This window comes from Anser anser, assembly GCF_964211835.1.
Source record: "Anser anser genome assembly, chromosome: 23".
In the NCBI taxonomy this organism is placed as follows: Eukaryota; Metazoa; Chordata; class Aves; order Anseriformes; family Anatidae; genus Anser; species Anser anser.
The window spans coordinates 3,258,385-3,279,140 of NC_139744.1; the positions used below are offsets into that span (position 1 = coordinate 3,258,385).

General features: G+C 68.3%; 4 protein-coding genes across 8 annotated transcripts; all 4 read right to left on the reverse strand.

Annotated features, from left to right (window-relative positions):
• Positions 1-101: 101 nt before the first annotated feature.
• MPP2 (MAGUK p55 scaffold protein 2) lies at positions 102-8,490 on the reverse strand. 4 transcript variants are annotated; one of them, XM_083809105.1, is made up of 12 exons: positions 8,418-8,490; positions 6,330-6,448; positions 5,405-5,557; positions 5,174-5,323; positions 4,345-4,572; positions 2,883-3,014; positions 2,510-2,615; positions 2,346-2,414; positions 2,043-2,204; positions 1,390-1,592; positions 1,190-1,318; positions 102-1,069 (listed from the first exon to the last, which is right to left on the reverse strand). In XM_083809105.1, exons 2-12 carry the CDS (start codon positions 6,444-6,446, stop codon positions 893-895), a joined length of 1,626 nt encoding a protein of 541 aa, XP_083665231.1. In that variant the 5' UTR covers positions 6,447-6,448; positions 8,418-8,490; the 3' UTR covers positions 102-892. The 4 variants fall into 4 exon arrangements, with proteins under 4 accessions (XP_083665231.1, XP_083665230.1, XP_083665229.1 ...); XM_083809104.1 differs by lacking the exon at positions 8,418-8,490 and adding an exon at positions 7,506-8,278 and having other exon boundaries at positions 4,345-4,497; XM_083809103.1 differs by lacking the exon at positions 8,418-8,490 and adding an exon at positions 7,506-8,278.
• Positions 8,491-9,056: 566 nt separating this feature from the next.
• LOC310885437 (pancreatic polypeptide) lies at positions 9,057-11,664 on the reverse strand. 2 transcript variants are annotated; one of them, XM_083808854.1, is made up of 3 exons: positions 10,838-11,664; positions 10,170-10,350; positions 9,057-9,262 (listed from the first exon to the last, which is right to left on the reverse strand). In XM_083808854.1, exons 2-3 carry the CDS (start codon positions 10,346-10,348, stop codon positions 9,199-9,201), a joined length of 243 nt encoding a protein of 80 aa, XP_083664980.1. In that variant the 5' UTR covers positions 10,349-10,350; positions 10,838-11,664; the 3' UTR covers positions 9,057-9,198. The 2 variants fall into 2 exon arrangements, with proteins under 2 accessions (XP_083664980.1, XP_083664981.1); XM_083808855.1 differs by lacking the exon at positions 10,838-11,664 and having other exon boundaries at positions 10,170-10,797.
• Positions 11,665-13,248: 1,584 nt separating this feature from the next.
• LOC310885774 (peptide YY-like) lies at positions 13,249-17,415 on the reverse strand. The gene is made up of 4 exons (XM_083809520.1): positions 14,845-17,415; positions 14,007-14,194; positions 13,666-13,737; positions 13,249-13,520 (listed from the first exon to the last, which is right to left on the reverse strand). The coding sequence occupies exons 2-4, from the start codon at positions 14,192-14,194 to the stop codon at positions 13,496-13,498; spliced, it is 285 nt and encodes a 94-aa protein (XP_083665646.1). The 5' UTR covers positions 14,845-17,415; the 3' UTR covers positions 13,249-13,495.
• A 146-nt stretch (positions 17,416-17,561) lies between these two features.
• TMEM101 (transmembrane protein 101) lies at positions 17,562-20,750 on the reverse strand. Its single transcript, XM_083809519.1, has 4 exons — positions 19,719-20,750; positions 18,263-18,443; positions 18,046-18,192; positions 17,562-17,962 (listed from the first exon to the last, which is right to left on the reverse strand). Exons 1-4 carry the CDS (start codon positions 19,853-19,855, stop codon positions 17,654-17,656), a joined length of 774 nt encoding a protein of 257 aa, XP_083665645.1. The 5' UTR covers positions 19,856-20,750; the 3' UTR covers positions 17,562-17,653.
• Positions 20,751-20,756: the final 6 nt, after the last annotated feature.

Consider the following 20,756-nt stretch of genomic DNA (forward strand, 5'->3'; position numbering starts at 1 on the left):
CGACACAGGTGACACAAGTGACACAAGTGACACAAGTGACACGGGTGACAGAGCCCCCCCCACACATACACACTTTGGCCACAATGACACAAAAGCGCTGCTTTTCTCCCCTTGATCTTTAATAAAAGTCACAGCAAAGTACCAAAAAGGAGCAACCCGGGGACAGGGACGTGGGCACCCCGGGGTGTCCCCACAGGACGGGGGCATGGGGACGAAGGGGACACAGCGGAGGCAGCGCAGAGCCCCTGGGCTGGGCACACGCATGTGCACACACATGTGCACACACACACCCCCACGCAGCCAGACCCTGCGCTCCCCCTGTGTCCCCATCCCCCGGCGTCACCCCCCCCACCACATACCCCCAGCAGCACCCCAGGGCTTAATTACAGGGTTCATTAATTACAGAGTTAATTGAGGGCTAATTACACAGTAGGGATCCTCTGGGGGGTTATTGCTACCTGGGAAGGGGTGATGTGGGGCAAAGGGGGGGGGGGGGGCAGCACGAGGGCTGGGCACAGACCTCACCCCGGGGGAGGGGGGGGGCCCTTGGGGAAATTGAGGCAGGGGCCACCCAGCACCTTGGGCACCCCAGGGTGGGGGCTGGGGGGGGGGGGGCACAGCATCCCCTGGAATAAAGTGGCGGGGGGGGGGAGGGCAAGTTTTGGCAGTGAATTAGCTGTGTGGGCACAGGGGGTGGGAAGCAGCCCCACCAGCTGCTTGTGCCCCCCGCCCCTCCAAAAAATAAAAATAAAACCAAAAACCAACAACCTGGGGGGTGGGTGGGAGGGAGAGAGGGGCTGGGCAGGGGGACGGGGGGGCCCACAGACCCCAAACCCCCCCTCTCAGGACCTCCTTGGCACACTCATGGCACGGGGGGGGGGGGGGGGGGGCACTAGTAGACCCAGCTGACGGGCACCCACTGGGGCTCGGCGCGCAGGCGCTCCATGGCCTGGCGCAGGCGCCCGAAGGTGCGCTCCAGGTCGTCGTTGGTCAGGCTGAGGTCGAAGTAGTGGCCGTAGCCGCGCTGGATGCGGCTGCTCTCCTCCACCGTCCGCCTGGCGTCAGCCTCCTGCCCCGCACAGGAGCTGCCTCAGTTTCCCCATCGCCTTCACAAGGTCCCCCCAAGGTCCCCATCCCATCACCTCCCCAGGGTCCCCAGTCCCTGTCCCCAACCCCATGTGGCACCCACCGTGAGCTGCTTGGTGGCCACGCCGCTCTCCAGCGCCGCCCGGTTCATGGCGCGCAGCGTGTCGGGGCCGGGGGCTTCGATGAAAACCACGTAGGGCACGAATTCGGCCGTCCTCAGCACCTTCACCGCCTGGGGGGGACGGGACGGGGCTGAGCCCCCCCAGAACCCCATAAACACCCCCGTGGCGGGCGCTGCCATACCTGGGGGTTGACGTCCAGGATGCACATCTTGCCCGCGTCCACCACGGCGCGGATGGAGTCGATCTTGGTGCCGTAGAGGTTGCCCTCGTATTCGCCGTGCTCCAGGTAGCGCCCGGCCTTGATGTCCGCCTCCATCTCGCCCCGCGACACGAAGCGGTACCCGTGCCCGTCCTTCTCGCTCTCCTTCGGCTTCCGCGACGTGTCTGCCCGGCGCGGCAAGCCATAAGCGCACCCAGCCCGGCGGTCCCAGTCCTGGGGTCCCATTCCTGTGATCCCATTCCTTGGGGTCCCATTCCTTGGGGTCCCATTCCTGTGATCCCATTCCTGGGGTCCCATTCCTTGGGGTCCCATTCCTGGGGTCCTGTAACTGGGGTCCCATTCCTGGGGTCCCATTCCTGGGGCCCCATTCTATGGGGTCTTATTCCCAGGGTCCCATTCCCAGTGACCCCATCCCAGCAGTCCTATTCCTGGGGCCCCATTCCTGGGGTCCCATTCCCAAGGATCCCATCCTGGCAGTCCAGAGGACGGCGATGCTTTCAGGGGACGGCGCTGCTCATGAGAGCGACGGCAATGCTTTCAGGGGGACCGTGATGCCTTTGGGGGACGGCGGCGCTCCCGGGGGCCCCGGGGGGGGGACACGCGGTGACACTCACAGGGGATGGTGGTGCCGTAGCGCGCCTGGTCGGACATGAGCAGCTTGTTCTTGAGGCTGCGGCGCCCCACGCCCTGGGCACCGATGAGCACCAGGGTTTTCCGACGGAAGGGCGGCATGCGCGCCACCTCCTCGTAGATGAGCAGCTCGTGGCGGTCGAACTCTGCCCGAGGGACAGGAGGGACCCTCAGAGGCTGCTCCGGGAGCCCCAGGGTGGCCCCGGGACCCCCACATGGCCCCAGGACCCCCGTGTGTCCCAGGAACCCCCCCGTTCACTGAGGGGACAGCGGCAGGCATCGCTCACCGGCGTTCTTGGTGGTCAGGTACATCATCCTCTTCTTCCTCCTCCCGCTGAGGCTGCCGCACAGGGCCCCTGCCGAGGGCACGGGGACGCTTGAGCCGAGGCTGGGGACAGCACCACGGCACGGGGACATTGCTGGGGGGGTCTGGGGGGGGTTGGCACTGTACCGGACGCGGGGGGCACCTCCACGTCCCGCTTCACGAAGGCTTTGCGCTTCTCCTCTAGCAGCTGGCTGGGGACGAGCCCCGCGCTGCCCCCCTCCACGTGGCACGCCTGGGGGGACAGAGTGGCACATGGGGACCCCATGTCCCTGGGGACCCCCCCATGCTGCACCCCTGGGAGGGGGGACACAGCGTGGCACATGGGGACCCCCTCATCTTGCACCCCTGGGGTGGGGGGACACAGCGTGGCATGTGGGGACCCCTCCCCACAGGGACCCTCCCCAGCCCCAAGCCCACCCCGAGCCTCTGCAGCCCCCAGCTGCTGGGGGACTCCAGGGTAAGGGGACAAGGAGCAGCCCCCCCGTGCCCCCCCCCTCACCTGCCACCAGTTGGGGTCATCCTGGTTGACGATCTGCAGCAGGTCCCCGGCGGCGAAGCGGAGCCCGGCCTCCTTGCAGGGGATGAGGCTGTCGGAGGCCGGGTCGTAGTCGAAGTGGCACTTCACGAAGACCTGGGGGGGGGGGCACCAGTGGGGACGGGAGAGGGGGGAACCCACGGGTGCCGCGTTCCCGAGCTCCTGGACCGCTGCTGGCCCGTGCCTCGGTTTCCCCAGCAGTTCCCCGCACGCTCACATGTGCACACGAGTGTGCATCCTCCGCGCTGCCCGGCGCAGGCAGGCGTGCAAGGCACCCGCGCACACGCAGGCGGCACCCACAGCTGCTGCCATGCACCACAGTGCTCCCACGGCGGCACCCACGCAGAGCCCAGCGCCCACGCAGAGCCCAGCGCCCACACACAGCGCCACGGCGATGGCACACATGTGTGCACGCGTGTGCGCCGGCACCCGCAGCACCCAAGGGACCCCGGTGCCGGGCAGCAGGGGGGTGCCTGGGGACAGCCCGGTTGGGGAAGCGCGGTGCCAGGCGGCGCGGTGCCAGGGGACGTGGTGACAGCGCTGCTTTGTCCCCGAGGGTGACAGCAGGAGGCTGGCACGGTGCGGGGTTGGGGGCGCGGCACCTGGGTCCCATGTGGGGACGGGGATGGGGACAGGAGGGGGACACCGCGGGACGAGGCAGGAGCTGGGTGTCCCCGGGGGTGCTGGGATATGGGGGGGGACCCCAACCATGGGGGGGTGGGGATGTGGGGATGGGGCCATGGGGCACAAGGGGCTGGGGACATGGGGCACAGGGGGACGTGGGGCATGGGGAAATGGGACACAGGGCACAAAGCAAGCGGGGGTAGGGGGACAGGGGGTAAGAAAACGTGGGGTGTGCAGCCATGCAGCAGGGAAGCAGCACGGGGACAACACAGGCGTGGGGCAGGGAGACCACGGGTGTGGGGACACAAGCCACAGGCAGGGTGCTGGTGCAGGGTGCGGGGTGTGGGAAGCAGATGTACGGTGCAGGACGCAGGGCACAGGACATAAAGGGTGCACGGTGCAGGATGTGGGATGCAGGTTCACAGTGCAGGACACAGGGTGCAAGACACACCGCGTGCATGGTGCGGGACACGGCGCAGGACACGCAGGGCGCAGGACATGCAGGGCACACGGTGCAGGACACACAGGACTCGGGGTGCAAGACATGCAGGGTGCACAGAGCAGGACGCAAGGTGCAGGAGACGCAGGACAGAGGACACACAGGACACGCAGGGTGCAGGACACATGGTGCAGGACAGGCAGGACATGCAGAACACACGGTGCAGGACACAGGGTGCAGGGTACAAGACACGTGGTGCAGGACATGCAGGATGGAGGGTGGGGGATGCAGGACACAGGACATGTAGGACACGCAGGAGGCAGGACACGCAGGACACGCGGGACACGCAGGACACGCGGGTACCTGCCGGGGCGGGTGCGGCTCCTGGTAGCTGGGCAGGATCTTGAGCACGACGCTGCCGCTGGCGTGGCGCAGGCTGTCCTGCAGCGCCCGCGGGTCGCTGCCCACCTCGCGCCCGTTCACCTCCCGGATGACGTCCCCCACGTGCAGCAGGCCCTGCTGGGCCACCATGCCCCCGTGCAGGATGCGGGCGATCACCAGCTCCCCCCGCTCCACCCGGAACGTCACCCCCTGGGGGCACGGCCCCGCGTCAGCCCCCCCCAGGCGCTGCGGCCTCGCGCCACCGCCCCAGCCCCCGGCAGTGCCCAGCACCAGCAGGGACGGCAGCGATGGCCCCAGCACCCTGCGAGGTCCTTGGCAACGCCCCCAGAACCCTGCGAGGACCTCAGCAATGCCCCAGCACCCAGCAGTGTCCTCAGCACCCTGAAATGTGCCCAGCACCCTGCAAGGTCCCACAAAATGCCCCCAGCACCCTGCAATGCCCCTAGCACCCTGCAACGCCCTCAGCACCCAGCAGTGCCCCAGCAGCAATGCCCCCAGCACCATGCGATGCCCCCAGCACCCAAAAGTGTCCCCAGCAGTGTCCCCAGCACCCAGCAGCACCCAGCACCCTGCAGCACCCCCAGCACCCAGGAATGCCCTCAGCACCCAGCAGTGCCCCCAGCAATGCCCCCAGCACCCAACACCCTTCAGTGCCCCCAGCACCCAGCACTGTGCCCAGCACCCCACAGCGCCCCGAGCAATGCCCCCAGCAATGCCCCCAGCACCTTGCAGCACCCCCAGCACCCCCAGCAGTGCCCCCAGCACCCCGCAGCGCCCAGCCCGCTCTCACCAGGTTCTCCCCGGCCACCTTGCGGATGCCCACCATGCGCACGGCGTCGGGGGGCACGGGCTGGTTGTTGAAGGTCGGATCCAGGACGGGGCTGGGCGGAGGGGTCTCATAGCTCTTGGAGGCCACCGAGTCGTGGGTCTCCAGCAGGGACTGCAAGGCGCGCGGCCGTCAGGGGCTCGCCTCGCACACTCGCCTTGCACACGCACGGTGCGCCGCACACGCCCAGCACACCTGGAAGTGCGGCTCACGCAGGATGCGTGCCAGCTCGGCCGCGGCGCTGTCCTGGCGCGCCAGGTGCCCGATGTCACGCAGGATGTCCTGCACCAGCTCCACGTTGTTGTCCCGCACCGCCTCCAGCTTCGTCTCCTCCAGCCGCTCGTGGGCCTGCGGCAGGGGCGAGGGACCCCCCGGTGCGTGTGCATACACACAGACGCGTGCACACACACACACACACACACGCACAGCGCCCTGCACGCATGTGCACAAACTCATCCTTTGGGATGGATGTGCAAAGCCACAAGGGTACGCTTGTGCGCCTGCATGCACACCTCTGTGCCAAGCTGTGCATGCACGCGCCAGCACGCGTGTGCACGTGCAAGTGTGCGCACACACACACTGGTGGACACGCGGGACATGGGGCCAACCACGTGCTCTCCGTTAGCACGACTGTCAGATGATGCACATACACACGTGCATGCACACACACACACCACCTTGCACACCACCTCTCCCCAGCCCCCTCCTGATGCCCCCATCCCACACGCAGCTGCAGCACAGCAGCCTGACGCACCCGGCTGTGCACACATGCACATGCAAGCACACACGCTTGCTTCCATGCACGCACACCTCCCTGCATTTACACACAGACATGCAAGGACACAACCGTGCATGTGCATGCATGCATCTGCACATGCACACCCACAGGTGCACGCACACATGTGTGCACACCTCCCACCACCCTGCTGCACACACCTGCACACACACACACGTGCAAGCAGACACAAACGTGCACCTTCCTCCATGCAGCGGCACACATGCATGCACACACACATATGCCCATGCACACTCCCCATCCGTGCTCCCACATCCCCCCTGTGCCCCCCCCTTGCAGCGGGGGAGCCGGGGGGGGGTCACAGTGCCCCCCACCCCCCGGTACCTTCGCCAAGGAGCGCACTATCGGGCTCTCCATGATGCCCCGGAGGAAGATGAGGTCGAGGTCGGCGGCGCCGGGGGCGCTGGGGAGGCCCAGGAGGTTGTCGAGGACCTGCTGCATGGCTGGGGTACGGGCACACGTCGGGGGGGGGGGGGGGAGGGGGGCATGGGGTGCCCCCCTAGCTGCCCCAGAGCACCTCGCAGGGGGGCAGCCCTGCTCCAGTGGGGGGGGGGGGGGGGGGTGGCTCTGTGCCGTGGCCTCCCCGTGCCTCAGTTTCCCTCCACGAGGAGTCCCCCTGCAAAGGGCTGCCCCCCCCCCCATGGATCTGCAGCCCCCCCCCAGGTTCCTCCCCCCCCCATAGTTGCAGGAGGTTGCACAGTCACTGAGGTGGGGGCAACAAGGAGAGGACCCCCCCAAAAAAAAAAAAAAAACAAAAAAACTTCACTTTGGGAGGGGCTTCAGGAGGGAATCTCCCCAACCCCCCCGGGGGGGGGAGGGCAAACTCAGCACATGCAGCAGCAGGTGGGTTTGCAACGCAGCGAGGGGGGGGCTGCAATGCAACTGGGGGATGCCATACAGCTGGGGGGCGAGGTTGCAATGCAACCAGGCAGCGCAGTGCAAAAAAGGGGGGGCTGCAATGCAAGAGAGGGGGCTGCGATGAAGATGAAGGGGCTGCGATGAAGATGAAGGGGTTGCAACGCAGCCGGGGGGGGGTGATGCAAACAAGGGGGGGTGCAATGCAAATTGAGGGCTTGCAATGAAGATGAGGGGGCTGCGATGAAGATGAAGGGGTTGCAATGCAGCCGGGGGGGGGCACAATGCAAGCGAGGGGGTTGCAATGCAAACGCGGGGGTGCCTAACAGCCGGGGGGGGTGGAGGGGGGGGAGGCTATGCAGCCGGGCCGTGCATGCAGCCGGGGGGGGGTTGCACCACGCACAGGGAGCCGAGGCGATGCACCGAGGGGCTGCGTGCGATGGCGGAGGATGCAAACAGTGCAGCGGGGGGGGGGCTGCAACCCAGGCAGCCCCCACCCCACACCCGGGGGGGCTCATGGGTTGGCCCCCCCTCCCCCCCCATCTCCCTACCCCCAGCCCCCCAGTTCCATCCCCACGCACCACCTGCCCCCTGCATGGCATCACCCCCCCGGCCCCCCCCTTGGACCCCGGCTCCCCCCCCTACCTTGGGGTCCCAGGGGGGGCCCGGGGGGGGCCGGGGCGGGCGGCGAGGCCCCACGGCCGGGGCTGCTGCTCATGGCTGCGGGCGCATCGCCCGGCCTCCGCCCGCCTCCTGCCCAGATCCGGGTACCGCGGCCCCCCCCGAGCCCGCTGCACCCCGCAGCACCCCGGCGTGCAACGGGGGGCACGGATGTGCAACGGGGGGGCACGGGTGTGCAACGGGGGGGCATGCAACCCCGGGGACTTCGCGTGGGCGGGTGTGCTCACGCAGGTGTGCACGGCTCCTGCACGCACACCGGCGTGTGCTCGCACAGCAACGGCCCCGTGCAAGCTAACGCACACACGCGTGTGCTCACGTGCAACGCACCTTCGTGCATGGCTAACGTGATGGCGATGCGGTGCACACCTACCTCTGCACGCTCACGTGTGTGCACACCTGCTTGCACAGCCATATGCACATCTGTGCACAAGCACATGCCTGTGCACACTTAAGCTCGTGCACAACGTGAGCAGCTGGGTGCATTCCCCTGCACACAACCATATGCTGCATGCACGCACACCGGCATGCACACACGTGCGTGTGCACAGCCCTGAGCACCCACGGACACACGCGCTTGTGCATGCTCACACACATGTGCAGAGCCATGCACCCACCGGTGCATGCTCATGTGGATGCACGCTCGTGTGCACAAGCCGGTGCACACCTTCTTTTGCACACTCACCCATGCTCACACCCGTGTGCACGCACCTCCCTCACCCACGCTCACATCCGTGCAAACCTGCTGCACGCACCCCGTGCATGCCCCCCCGCTGCTTGCACACCCCCGTGCAAACCCACCCCCCCGTGCACGCCCCCCCCCCCAGGTGCTTGCACACCCCGTGCACACCCCCTCGCGCCCCCCCCGTGCGTGCTCACCCGTGGGAGCCCCCCCGCACGCAGCCCCGCAGCCTCCCGGGGTTGGGGGGGGGGGAGATGCGGGTGCGTCCCCTTTAAGGGGGCGGGCGGGGGGGGGGGGAATGGAGGGGGTCACCGTTACCATGGCAACCGAGGGGGCGGGCGGGGAGCTCCGGGGGGGGGGGGGGGCACGGATTTAAAGAGCCCGCCCCCCGCGTGTGTGCACGCGCACACACCCACGCGCACGCACCCGGGGGGGGGGGGGATGCCCGCAGAGCACCCGAGCGCCCCCCAGGCGGATACGACCCCCCCCCGTTATTGCACAAGCATGCACACACACGGTGCGTGGTGCGGTGTGCACTTTGCACATGTGTGTGCACACCCCTTGCAGGTGCACGCATACGAGCCCCCCCCCCCCCCCCCCACGCGCACCCCTGCCCCACGGGGGGAGCCCCCAGCAGCAGCAGCAGCACTGACACACGCCGTGGGGCACCCCACACCACGTGTCCCCCCCCATGCTATGTGTCCCCCCATGCCATGTTCCCCCCCCACACGCCGTGTCCCCCCCCCACGCCGTGTCCCCCCCCCCCCCACGCCGTGTCCCCCCCCCCCCCGCCGTGTCCCCGGTGTCCCCAGCACAGCCCCCCCCAAGCAGGCAGAGGCAGGAGGCGGCTGCAATGGGGTTTATTGGGGGGCTGGGGGGGCAGGGGGAGGCATGCTGCAGGTGCAGTGGGGGCCGGGGGTGTTTGCCCCCCCTCCCCCGGGCTCCTCTTCGCCCGCTCGGGGCCGCGGTCGCCCCTTCTCAGCACCCGGCGGCACCCACGGGATCCTCGCACAGCGCCCGGCTGCTCGACCGCCTGCCGTACCTGCAAGGGGGGGGGGGGACATCACGGGGGGCAACGGGGGGGGCGCGGCGCACCAGGGGAGCAGCAAGCAAGGGGTGAAGTGATCGAGGGTGCAGCCAGGGAGCACGCTGCAGGGGAGCTGTGAATTGCACCGAGAGAGGCGTTGCAATGTGGCGGGTGCTGCAGCAGGGTTGAGGGTTGCAGCGGGGAGCACGCTGCAGCAGGGGTTGCATCGCAGCAGGGAGCTGGTTGCAGCCGCTGAGCAGGGTGCAACGAGGGGGAAGGGGGTGAGGCAGGGAACGTGCTGCCACGGGGCACGTTGCGACAGGGGAGCGCGTTGCAAGGGGAACTGGTTGCAAGAGGGAAGCGCATTGCAACAGGTGGTGCAGTGCAACGGGGGAGCACGATGCAATGGGGAGCATGCTGCAAGGGGGGGGGCATTGCAGTGAGGATCTGGTTGCAGTGGGGGAGGAAGTTGCAGCAAAGGAGCACAGTGCAACAGGGGGTGCATCGCAACGGGGATGCAGGTGCAAGCAGGTTGCAAAAAGGGGCGTGTTGCAACGGGGAGTGCATTGCAATGGGATATAATTTGCAAGGGGGAGTAATTTGCAATGAAGAGTGCATTGCAAATGGGAGTGCATTGCAACGGGGGTGCTTTGCAATGGGGAGCATGTTGCAACAGGGAGTAATATGCAACGGGGAGTAATTTGCAACGGGGAGTGCATTGCAATGGGGAGTAATATGCAACGGGGAGTAATTTGCAACGGGGAGTGCATTGCAATGGGGAGTAATATGCAACGGGGAGTAATTTGCAACGGGGAGTGCATTGCAATGGGGAGTAATATGCAACGGGGAGTAATTTGCAACAGGGAGTGCATTGCAATGGGGAGTGCACCGCAGCAGTCCGCACACCCCCCCCACCGCTCACCGGTGCCGCGTGACGACGTTGAGGTACTGCTGCAGGTCGTTGTAGAAGCGGACGAGGTCCTCGACGGGGGCGTCGTCCCCGGGGTAGGTGGGCTGCGAGGGGCCGGCGGCAGCGGGGCGCCCGGCCAGCAGCGCCAGGCAGCAGGCCAGGAGCAGCAGCGAGGCCCAGCGGGGAGGCATGGCTGCGCCCGGGGCGGGGGTGTCAGCCCCCTGCGCCTCGGGGCCGAGGGCACACGCACGCTTGCACACTCACACTTATGCATGCACACACGTGCACCAAGTGCATGCTTGCAAGCACGCACAGACGTCGCATGCACACACACGTACGCAATGCATGCACTCTTGCACACACACACACTTGCAGCATATGCACGCATGCTTTGCACACGCACGCCCCGCTCCCAGAGTACGCACCCCTGCAGGGAAAGCTCCTCACCCAGAGCACCCACAGCCCTGCTTCACCCCTACGCACTCACGCTCGTGTGCACGCCGCAGCTCACACCCATGCACAGTCTCAGCCTTGCACGTGTGCGTGCACACCGTTACACCACTGCATGCACACCCTCTGCCCCAAATCCTCCCGCTTTCCCCCCCCATGGGCACTGCCCCCCTATCTCCCCAGCACCCAAATCCCCCCAGGACCCCCCCCCAGGACCCAGCACCGCTCACCTGCTTCCACGAGCGGTGGCACAGGGACGCGCTGAGACGGGGCACACGGGGGACACGGGGGACGGCTCCCTGGCTCCTCGGTGCCACCGCGGCCACCCCGGCGCTGTCCCTTATATCCCCCGTCCCCTGTCCCCCTGCTGATGTCACCCCGCGGCCGGGTTGCCAGGGGGGACCGGGGGGCAGCGGCGGGGGGGACGGGGACACCTGGCCCCTCGCCCGGCCCTGGTTAATGTTTGACGCTGGGGCTGGGGGCACCTGGGGGGGGGCGAGGGGCCGGCTGCTGAACCCGGAGCGTCTCTGCCCCAGGGGGGGACGGAGGGACAGGGACAGAGTGGGGACGGACGGACGGACAGAGGGGTGGCGGGGTGCAAGGCTGGAGGGACAGGGGGCAGCAGGACAGAGGGACGGGGGGCAGAGGGGTTGGGGGCCCCCCCAGTCAGCACCCACCGTGGTGCAGCCCCACGCCAGTGCACCCAGCACCCATGGCCGGTGCACCCAGTGCTCCCTGCACCCCGTACCAGTGCACCCAGTGCACCCCTACCAGTGCGCCCAGCACCCGGTGTGCCCAGCAACCAGTGCACCCAGTGCCCAGTGCACCCTGCACCCCGTACCAGTGCACCCAGTGCACCCACTGCACCCATACCAGTACGCCCAGCACCCAACGCACCCATACCAGTGCTCCCAGTGCCCCCCAGCACCCCATACCCAGTGTTCCCAGTAACCAGGTCACCCATACCAGTGCACCCAGTGCTCACTGCACCCATGCCAGCGTTCCTGGTGCCCCCAGCACCCCATACCCAGTGCTCCCAGTATCCAGTGCCCCCAGCACCCCCTCACACAGAAGACCCCAGCACCCCGTACCAGTGCTCCCAGCACCCACCACAGCACCCCCACACCTGCAGCACCCCGTGCACCCCTACCCCCATCCCCAGTGTGCCCCCCCCTGCACCCTGAGCACCCCAACACCCCGCTGCTGGTGCACCCCTGCCCTCAGCGCGGCTGCACCCCGACACCCAGCCCATGGAGACCCCCCCCACACCCCCAGCACCCCCTGAGCCCCCCTGCCCGCTCTTTCCCTCCCTCCCCGCTCCCCCCCCGCAGCCCCTCTGCCCCTGACCCCCCGCTGCTGCTCCAGCCCCGCAGCCCCCCCTCGCCGTTCCCTTCTGGCCTCCACCCACCCCCACGCACACCTCTCTGCCCCCCCCCAGCACCCCCCTTCTTGCCTGCAGCCCCCCCACATCCCTCTCTGCGTCCCTCCCTCCTTCCCTCCATCTTCTCCTGCATCCCTCCCTCATCTCTCCTGCATCCCTCTCTCCTTCCATCTTCCCTGCATCCCGAATCCCTCCCTCCCGCCATCCCTGCCCGCATGCCCCCATCCTCTCCTCCCTTCTTCCCTGTCCCTCCTTCCATCCGTCCGTCCTCAGCATCCCTCTCTCCCTCCATCCCTCCCTGCACCCCCCACCCCTCCATCCCTCCCTGCACCCCTCTTTCCCCCCCCTGCATCCTCCCATCCAGCCTCCCGTCCTCTCCTGCCTCCTCCACTCCGTCCCTCCTTGCACCCCCTCCATCTCTCTCCATCCTCCTCCACTCCATCCCTCCCTGCATCCTCCCATCCTCTCCTCCCTCCCTCCCTCCCTCCCTCCCTCCCTCCCTCCCTCCCTCCCTCCATCCCTCTTTCCGTCCTCCCATCCTCTCCTCCATTTCCCCAACCTCTCCTGCATCCTCTGCTCCATCCCCCCCCCAAACCCCTCCACCCCTCCGTCCCTCTTTCCATCCTCCTCTGCTCCGTCCTCCCATGCCCCCCTGCATCCCTCCGTCCCTCCCCGCACTCCCCTTTCCGTCTTCCGCATCCTCCCATCCTCTCCCGCACCCTCTGCTCCATCTCTGCCCCCCCGCATCCCTCCATCCCTCTTCCCATCCTCTTTCACTCCATCCCTCCCTTCACCCCCGTACTCTCCTCCATCCTTTCTCGCACCCCTCTTTCCAGCCTCTCCTCCGTCCTCCCAGCCTCTCCTGCATCCTCTCCTCTATCCCTCCTTGCCTCCCCCCATCGTCCTCGCACCCCCTCCATCCCTCTTTCCATCCCCCCCCATCCCTCCCTGCACCCCTCTTTCCATCCCCTGCATCCTCCCATCCATCCCCATCCGCTCCTGCACCCTCTGCTCCATCTCCCCCCCCGCACCCCTCCACCCCCCCTGCACCCCTCCATCCCTCTTTCCTTCCTCCTCTGCTCCATCTCTCCATCCCTCCCCGCACCCCTCCAACCCTCTTTCCATCCTCCTCCATCCCCCCTGCACCCCTCCATCCCCCCCGCACCCCTCTATCCCCCCCGCACCCCTCCATCCCTCCCCCCATCTCTTCCCCCCCCCCCCCCCCTCTGCCCCCCCCAGCACACAAGGGGGTGCCCACGCTCTGCTCTTTATTGCCACTGGTGACAATGTGCGGGGACCGCGCGGGGCCCCCCCCAACAGCAGCGGGGAGGGGACGGGATCGGGGTCCCCCCCCGCCATGGGACACCTCCAGGGTGGGCTCTGGGGGCTCCCGGCCCCCCTGCATGGGGCTGGGGCTGGCCCCGGCTGCTGGGACCCCCGGGGGAGCCACGGGGGGGGGGGGTGGATTGGGGGGATTTGGGGGGTTTGGGGGGTTGGGGGCAGCCGGTCACCACGCGGCGTCGGCGTCGTACCTGCGGGAAGAGCTGCCGTGAGACCCCCCCCTGAGACCCCCCCAGCACCGCCAGGGCCCCCACCCTGGGGTGCAGAAGGGGCCGCAGCCCCCTTCCCAGGGAGGGGGGGGGGACAGGGACGGGGATGGGGGGGGGGGGCACTCACCAGGACCTGTCACCGGTGGCCCCCAGGAGCAGCTCCGACACCAGGGCCTCGGGGCTGGCGCGCTTGCCGTACCTGCGGGACACGGGGACGTGCAAAGGGGCCTCGCACGCGGGCGTGCAAGGAGGGGAATGGCACGTGGGTGTACGCAGGGGGGGGGGCTCGCACGTGGGTGTGCAAAGGGATCGTGCACACGGGCATGCAAAGGGGATCGTGCACGTGGGCATGCGAAGGGGGATGGACATGGGCGTGCGAAGGGGATCTTGCACGCGGGCGTGCAAAGGGGGCATCGGGCGTGGTTGTGCAAAGGGGATCTTGCACGTGGGCGTGCAAGGGCCGCTCACCTCTGCCGCGTCACCAGGTTGATGTAGTGGCGCAGGGCCGAGAAGTACCTGGCCAGCTCCTCGGGGGACGCGTCCTCGCCGGGGCTCTCGGGTTTTGGGGGGTAGGCGGCCCCCAGCGTGCCCAGGCACAGCAGGGCGCAGAGCGCCAGCACGGCCAGCACGCGCCACGGCCTCGGGGACGTCACCATCTGGGGGGGGCACAGGGACCGGGATGGGGGGGCTCGGGGGGGGGGAACAGGTCCCAGGGTGTCACCCCCAGCCCCCTCGGGTGGCCTCGTCCCAGCCCGGAGCGGCTCTGCCCCACGGCAAAGCCCCCGTCCCCGTGGGGATGCAGGGACCCCCCCGCACCAGGACCCCACCAGGGGCACCCCCAAAGTCCCCAGGGGGACACAGCCCCCCCAGGACCCCCCTCACCTCCCAGAGGGAACATCTCCCACCCCCCAAAGTCCCCCAAGGGGACCCAGGACCCCCCCCCACCTCCCAGAGGGGACATCTCCCACCCCCCCAAAATCCCCCAAGGGGACACATCCCCCCCAGGAGCCCCCCCAGGACGCCCCCACCCCCCAAATGGGACATCTCTCCCCCCCCCAAAGGGACACATCCCCCCCGAACCCACCCCACCCCCCAAATGGGACATCTCTCCCCCCCCCCGCAAAGTCCCCAAGGGGACACATCACCCCCAGGACCCCCCCAGAAGGGACATCTCCCACCCCCACCCCCCAAATAACCCCCCCCCAAGGGTGACCTCCCACCCCAGGGACCCCCCTCCCCCATAGGACATCACCCCCCCATGTCCCCCCCCGTCCCCCAGCCCCGTCCCCGCTGTCCCCGCACTCACGGTGGAGGCAGCGAGGTGACAGCGCGGGGACACGGCGGGGACACGGACACGGCGCCTCGGCTCTTATAGGATCGGGGGGGGCCGCCGGCTCCTCCCTCGGCCGTGACCCACCCGGGGCACAGCGGGACCACGGCAGCCCCCCCCCCGCCGCCACCCCCCCCCCCGGCTCTGGGGCACGCACGCCTGGTGCCAGCGGCTGTCACCGTGTCACCGAGCCGCGGGGCGCGCGGGGCTGTGCCGGAGCGTGACACCGAAACTGGGAAGGGACCGAGCTTGGGGCTTGGGGGGGGGACAAATTGGGGGGGGGGGGACAGATGGGGGCTGGGGTGTCACACGGACACGGCACGGGGACGGGGAACTGACACGGCATGGGGACAGGAGGGCACGGGGATGGGGCATGGACGTGGTAAGGGGACGTGGCACGGGGACATGGCAGGGACGTGGCACAGAGATGGCACGGACACGGCACGGGGACAAAGGGCAGGGGATGCAGCTGTGGGTGTGACACAGACACGGCACGGGGACAGGGCACGGGGACAGGGCACGGGGACAGGGCACGGGGACAGGGCACAGACACGGCATGGGGACACTGCACAGACATTGTGAGGGGACATGGCACAGGGACATTGCACGCATGGCACAGGGACGGGGCACAGACATGGCACGGGGACGGGGCACGGGGACAGGGCACGGGGACAGGGCACAGACAGGGCACGGGGACAAAGGGCAGGGGATGCAGCTGTGGGTGTGACACAGACAGGGCACAGGGACAGGGCATGGACGTGCTGTGGGGACATGGCATGGGGACAGGGCACAGACAGGGCACGGGGACAGGGCACAGACAGGGCACGGGGACGCAGCCACGATGTGGCACGGGGATGTGGCACAAGCACGGCCCGGGGACACAGCGCGGGTGTGGCACAGGGACGGGGCACAGGGACAGCACAGGGCACGTGCCGCACGGTCAGGGCACGGGGACACAGAGCAGGGACACGGCATGGATGTGGCACAGGGACAGGGACACAGCCCGGGGACACAGCACAGACACGGCGCAGGGACAGGGCTCAGGGACGGGACACGGATGTGGCAGGGGGACGCAGCAATGGCACCGGTGGCGCAGGGACAGGGGGTGACACCCGGCTGCAGCACAGAGACCGGGGGTGACACACAGTGACGGCACGGGGACGGGGGGTGACACGCAGCCACGGCACGTGCGACAGGCTCAGGGGATGGCAGCGACGCGGGACGTGGCACAGGGACATCGGCCACGAGCACGGCACAGCCGTGACACGGCACGCGCCACCCTGGGGGGACGGGGACAGGGACCCAGCCACGTCCCCTCCGCCACCGCCACCGCGGTGACACGTCCCCACGGAGCCAAGAAGGGGCCACCGAGGCCACCGCGAGGGGCCGGGGGGGGGGGACGAGGTCCCCAAACCGCCCCCATGCCGAGGGAGGGGACGGGGGGGATGCGGCCGCGGGGTGCCACCAGCCCCGAGCCGGCCGTCACCCCGCCGAGCAGCGGGGCCGGGGACAGCCGGTGGCAGTGCCACCGCGGCGTGGGGACGGCTGGTGGCAGTGCCACCGCGGGGGGGGGGGTTGGGGGGGGCCGTGGCCGCCCCCAGCGCTGCGGGAGGAGCCCGAGGCGCCCCGCGGGGTGCAGCCGGGAACACGCGAGGCCCCGGCACGCAGCGGGACGGTGGCACGAGCACGGTGTCACGGTGTCACGGTGTCACACGGTGTCACACGCACATCCCCAGCTCTGTGCTGTCCCCCCCCCCCCCACGTCAGGGGGGTGCAGCCCCCCCCACCAGCACCTTTCACGTCCCCGCGGTCGATGGGAGGTTTGATGGGATCGATGGGGTTTTAATGGGATCCAGAGGGGGGCTTAATGGGATCGATGGGGGCTGCGTGCCCGGGGACACACCGCGCCCAGCCCTGCTCCGGGGGGGCGGCGCTGAGCCCCCCACCCACCTGAGACAAGGGCTGGCGTTGTCCCCAATGTCCCCAAGGGGACCAGGATGCCCCCCACCCCCCCCCCCATCCCACTGTCCCTAAGGGTCCAGGACACTGCTGCTCCTGTCCCGCAGCACCGCCGCTGCCCCACGCAGGGGGGGGCGGTTTGGTGGGGGGGGGACACAGCAGGTGTGGGCCCCCCCCAGGCCGGGGCAGGGAGGGGAAGCGCCGTTTCTGCCCCATTTCCCGCGGGGACAGCAAACAGCCGCCTTCCAAAGGTCACAGGATGGCTCCGCACCCGGGCCCCCCCCCCGGCAGGCAGTGGGACAGGAGGGGGGGGACACAAAGCACAGTGTCACATGCGTGTCCGTCCCCCCCCCCCCCCCCCAAAAAAAGCCCAGGAGGTCGGAAAAGCAAACAGGGCGCTGCCGCTTGCCCATGCTTTATGGCCCCCGCCTTCCGCCCGCGGCGCATTAGGGCCCCCCCCGGGGCGGAGGCCGCCCCTTATCGCCCGGCAGCGCCCTGTTTGCTCGGCCCCGCGCGCTTCCGATGCGCCGCCGCCTGCCCAGCGGGGCGGCAGGAGGGGCTGTCACCACCGGGGGGGGGCTGTCACCGGCTGGGGGGGTGCCAACCCCTCGCTCAGCCCCCCCCCGGGGTCAATCCGGGCAGCGAGCGCGGCCCCGTGCCTCAGTTTCCCCAGGGAGGAAGCGGCGGCGGCGAGCAGCGCGGCGGAATGATTGAGCACCGGGAAACCAAATATATATAAAAAAAAAAAGAATAAATAACGGTTCTTTTTGTTTAAAAAAAAAAAAAATAGGGGGGAAAAAAAGAAGGGAGAGGCCTCCGGGGGCGCTCAGCCGTCGGTGGCGAGGATGACGACGGCGCCGAAGATGCCGACGCTCTGCCCGATGAGCTTCATCTGGTTCCAGAACTCGACGCGGCGCGCCCGGTGCCAGTAGGCCAGGTTGCCGTCGATGAGCAGGATGCCGAGGGGCAGCAGCACCGCCAGCACCTGCGCCGCCGCCCGCACGTAGCAGCCCGAGAGGAAGGCGAGCGCCAGCAGCCCGTAGACAACGAAGAGGAGCTGCAGGGTCAGCTCCCCCCCCAGGATGTGGTTCAGGTAGGCCAGGCGGTCCTCCGTGCTGTGCTGCAGCGAGTACGCCTGCGCGGAGGGGTCAGGGAGGTGGTGCGGCTTCCAGGAGACCCCCAACCCCCCCCTGGACCCCCCCGGACCCCCCCCGATACCTGGCAGATGAGGTAGATGCCCAGGAAGACCTGGCCCGTGGACTGCAGCGAGCGGCTGCGGGGTTTCTGCCGGTACAGCTCGCCCGCGCCGCTCGCCAGGATGAGGAAGCCGCCGATGATGGCGATGGTCCGTGAGTACATCCTCACCTGGGGGGGGGGGAAATAAGCGCCGGGACCACCCCCAGAACGCCGCGGGGGGTCCCAGGGGGTCTCTCACCTTGAGCCAGTCGCCGTAGTGCGCGTGGCCGCCGACGTGGGCGGCGTAGGTGGCGAGGGCGAGCTGCAGGGCGGCGCCCAGGGCGAACCAGCGGCGCTTGACGCCGAAGGACATGAAGCTGGCGCACAGCACGGCCGCCCCCATGTCCACGTACAGGTACGGCACCGGGATGTCGGGCTGCCTAAGGGGGGGCGCAGGGGGGGGGCACCGGGGGGGCGTCCTGGGTCTGCCGGCACCCGCTGAGCACCGCCCTGCCCCACGCCCAGCCCCACAGAGGACCCCCCCCCCCGCCCAGCTACCCCACACCAACCAGCACCCCCGCCCCCATTCCCACACTGACCCCGCAGCCCCCCCCCCCACTGCCCCAAGACCCCTCAGAGCTGCCCCCCCCCCACACTTAACCCAGTCCCCCCCCCCCAGCCCGGCTCCCCCACGGGCCCCACCCCCCAGGACCCCTCAGCCCCACCCCCACCCCGCTGCCCCCCAGCCGCCCCACAACTCCCCCGGCCCCACACCGACCCCAGTCCCAGCTGCCCCACGCCGACCTCAACACCCCCAGCCCCCCGACGCCTACCCCGAGCCCCCAGCTGCCCCACAACTCCCCGGCCCCACACCAACTGCAGCCCCCCCCGGCTGCCCCACAGTAACCCCATGCCCCCCCCCCCCAGTCCCCCCCCAGCTGCCCCCCAACTCCCCCAGCCCCACATCACCCCCCAGTCCCCAGCTGCCCCACAACTACCTCACAGCTACTCCCAGCCCCACACTGTCCCCAGTCCCAACTGCCCCACACCAACACCATATCCCCAGCTGTCCCCCGACCCCCCCAGCCCCACACCTACCCCCCATCACCTCCAGCCTCACACCGCCCCCCACCTCCCCCAGCCCCACACCACCCCCCACCTCCCCCAGCTGCCCAACGCCCCCAGCCCCACGCCCACCTCATAACTCTCCCAGTCCCCCCAAAACTGCCCCATAACCCCCCCAGCCCCACACAGCCCCCCACCTACCCCATGCCCCCAATTACCCCATAACTCCCCCAGCCCCCCCAGCTGCCCTCAAGTACCCCATAGCTCCCCCAGCCCCACACCGCCCCCCAAGCCCCCACCTGCCCCACACCGCCCCCATAACACCCCCAGCCCCATGTTGCCCCCCAACTCTCCCAGCCCCAAACTGCTCCCAGACCCTGCCCAACCCCCCCAGCCCCACACCAACCCCACATTGCCCCCCAATCTCCCCAGCTGCCCCCCAACAGCCCCACGCCCCCAGTCGCCCCCCAACTCCCCCTGCCCCACACCTACCCCATGCCCCTAACTATCCCAGAACACCCCCAGCCCCACACTGCCCCCAGCCCCACGTCGACCCCCACCCCCATGCCCCCAATTACCCCATAACTCCCACGTCGCCCCCATCTCCCCCAGCCCCGCGCAGCCCCCAGACCCCCCCCCAGGCCGCGCACCGCCGCCCGTCGGCCCGCTCCGCGCAGAGCAGCAGCCCGCTGAAGCAGTGCCAGAAGGGGAAGCGGGTGAGCAGCACCCCGCCGCCCGCCGTCAGCAGCCGCAGCGCCCGCCGCCGCCACCCGCGCCCGGCCGCCATCGCGCCGGAAGCCCGGCCCCTTCTCTTCCGCCCGCCCGCCGGAAGTCCCGCCCCTTCCCCGGGAGGCACTTCCGGCGCGGCCCGCACAAAGCCACGGCGCCAGAGCCGGGGGGGATGGTTAAAAAAAATCCGGGTTTTATTGTTTTTCTGCTAAACAACGCTAAAAAATTTTTCCTTTGTTTTACGGCTTTTTTTCGGCTTTTTTTGTTATTTTTTTATTTCTTTTTACTTTTCGCTAACTCCGCCGGGCAGGGCTTGAATTACTTTAAAGAGCTTCCGTCGGCTTCTGGGGGGAAAAACGGGCGGAACGAGGAAAAAAATGAAATAAAGTTAAAAAAAGGGGGGGGAAATGGCAAAAAAATAGGGGGAAATGATGAAAACAGTGAAAATTAAATGGAAAGAGAGGGGGGAAATGACCCCTGCCCCTCTGGGTCCCCCTGGTGAAGGAGGACAAAAAATGGCAATTTTGGGGCAATTTAGGTGGAAAGAGCTTTTTTTTTCCTGTTTTTTTTTTCCTCTTTTTGCTTTTTTTTTCTATTTTTGTTTCTTTTCTTTTTTTTTTGTGCTTTTCTTTTTTTTTTCTCCCCTTTTCTTTTTGCCATGGATCCCGGGTCGAGAAAACTGCCAGAAACTGTAAAAAACAAAAACAAACCCAAACCGCCCCAAATTCGAGCCCGTTTCCCCCAATACCGCTGCGTGCGCTTCAATAAAAGAAAAAAGCCCCAGGCGCCGTTTATTTCACTCAAGCCTTGCCCTGTGCAAACAAAATTAAAACGGGGCCGCGCCCCGGCCCAGCCGCTCGTTGGGTTCGTTTTTGGAGGGGGGGACGGGTTTTTTTGGGGAAAAAGGGGAAATTCTCCTGCGTGAGGGGACGGGGGGCGGGTGGGAGCCCCCCTTTGGA

What these genes read in the sequence shown, in the direction of transcription:
- LOC310885437 (XM_083808854.1), bottom strand. Translation starts at nt 10,348, where the DNA reads ATGCCTCCCCGCTGGGCCTCGCTGCTGCTCCTGGCCTGCTGCCTGGCG. An exon ending in AACGTCGTCACGCGGCACCG is followed by an intron (nt 9,263 to 10,169) that starts GTGAGCGGTGGG and finishes CCCCCCTTGCAG; the next exon opens with GTACGGCAGGCGGTCGAGCA.
- LOC310885774 (XM_083809520.1), bottom strand. Translation starts at nt 14,194, where the DNA reads ATGGTGACGTCCCCGAGGCCGTGGCGCGTGCTGGCCGTGCTGGCGCTC. An exon ending in AACCTGGTGACGCGGCAGAG is followed by an intron (nt 13,738 to 14,006) that starts GTGAGCGGCCCT and finishes CGTGTCCCGCAG; the next exon opens with GTACGGCAAGCGCGCCAGCC. An exon ending in GCCACCGGTGACAGGTCCTG is followed by an intron (nt 13,521 to 13,665) that starts GTGAGTGCCCCC and finishes CTCTTCCCGCAG; the next exon opens with GTACGACGCCGACGCCGCGT.
- TMEM101 (XM_083809519.1), bottom strand. Translation starts at nt 19,855, where the DNA reads ATGGCGGCCGGGCGCGGGTGGCGGCGGCGGGCGCTGCGGCTGCTGACG. An exon ending in GAGCGGGCCGACGGGCGGCG is followed by an intron (nt 18,444 to 19,718) that starts GTGCGCGGCCTG and finishes GCCCCCCCTTAG; the next exon opens with GCAGCCCGACATCCCGGTGC. An exon ending in GCATCTACCTCATCTGCCAG is followed by an intron (nt 17,963 to 18,045) that starts GTATCGGGGGGG and finishes CCCTCCGCGCAG; the next exon opens with GCGTACTCGCTGCAGCACAG.
- MPP2 (XM_083809103.1), bottom strand. Translation starts at nt 7,731, where the DNA reads ATGCCCCCCCGTTGCACACCCGTGCCCCCCCGTTGCACATCCGTGCCC. An exon ending in CTACGGCACCACCATCCCCT is followed by an intron (nt 1,593 to 2,042) that starts GTGAGTGTCACC and finishes CGCGCCGGGCAG; the next exon opens with ACACGTCGCGGAAGCCGAAG. An exon ending in TGGCCACCAAGCAGCTCACG is followed by an intron (nt 1,070 to 1,189) that starts GTGGGTGCCACA and finishes TGTGCGGGGCAG; the next exon opens with GAGGCTGACGCCAGGCGGAC.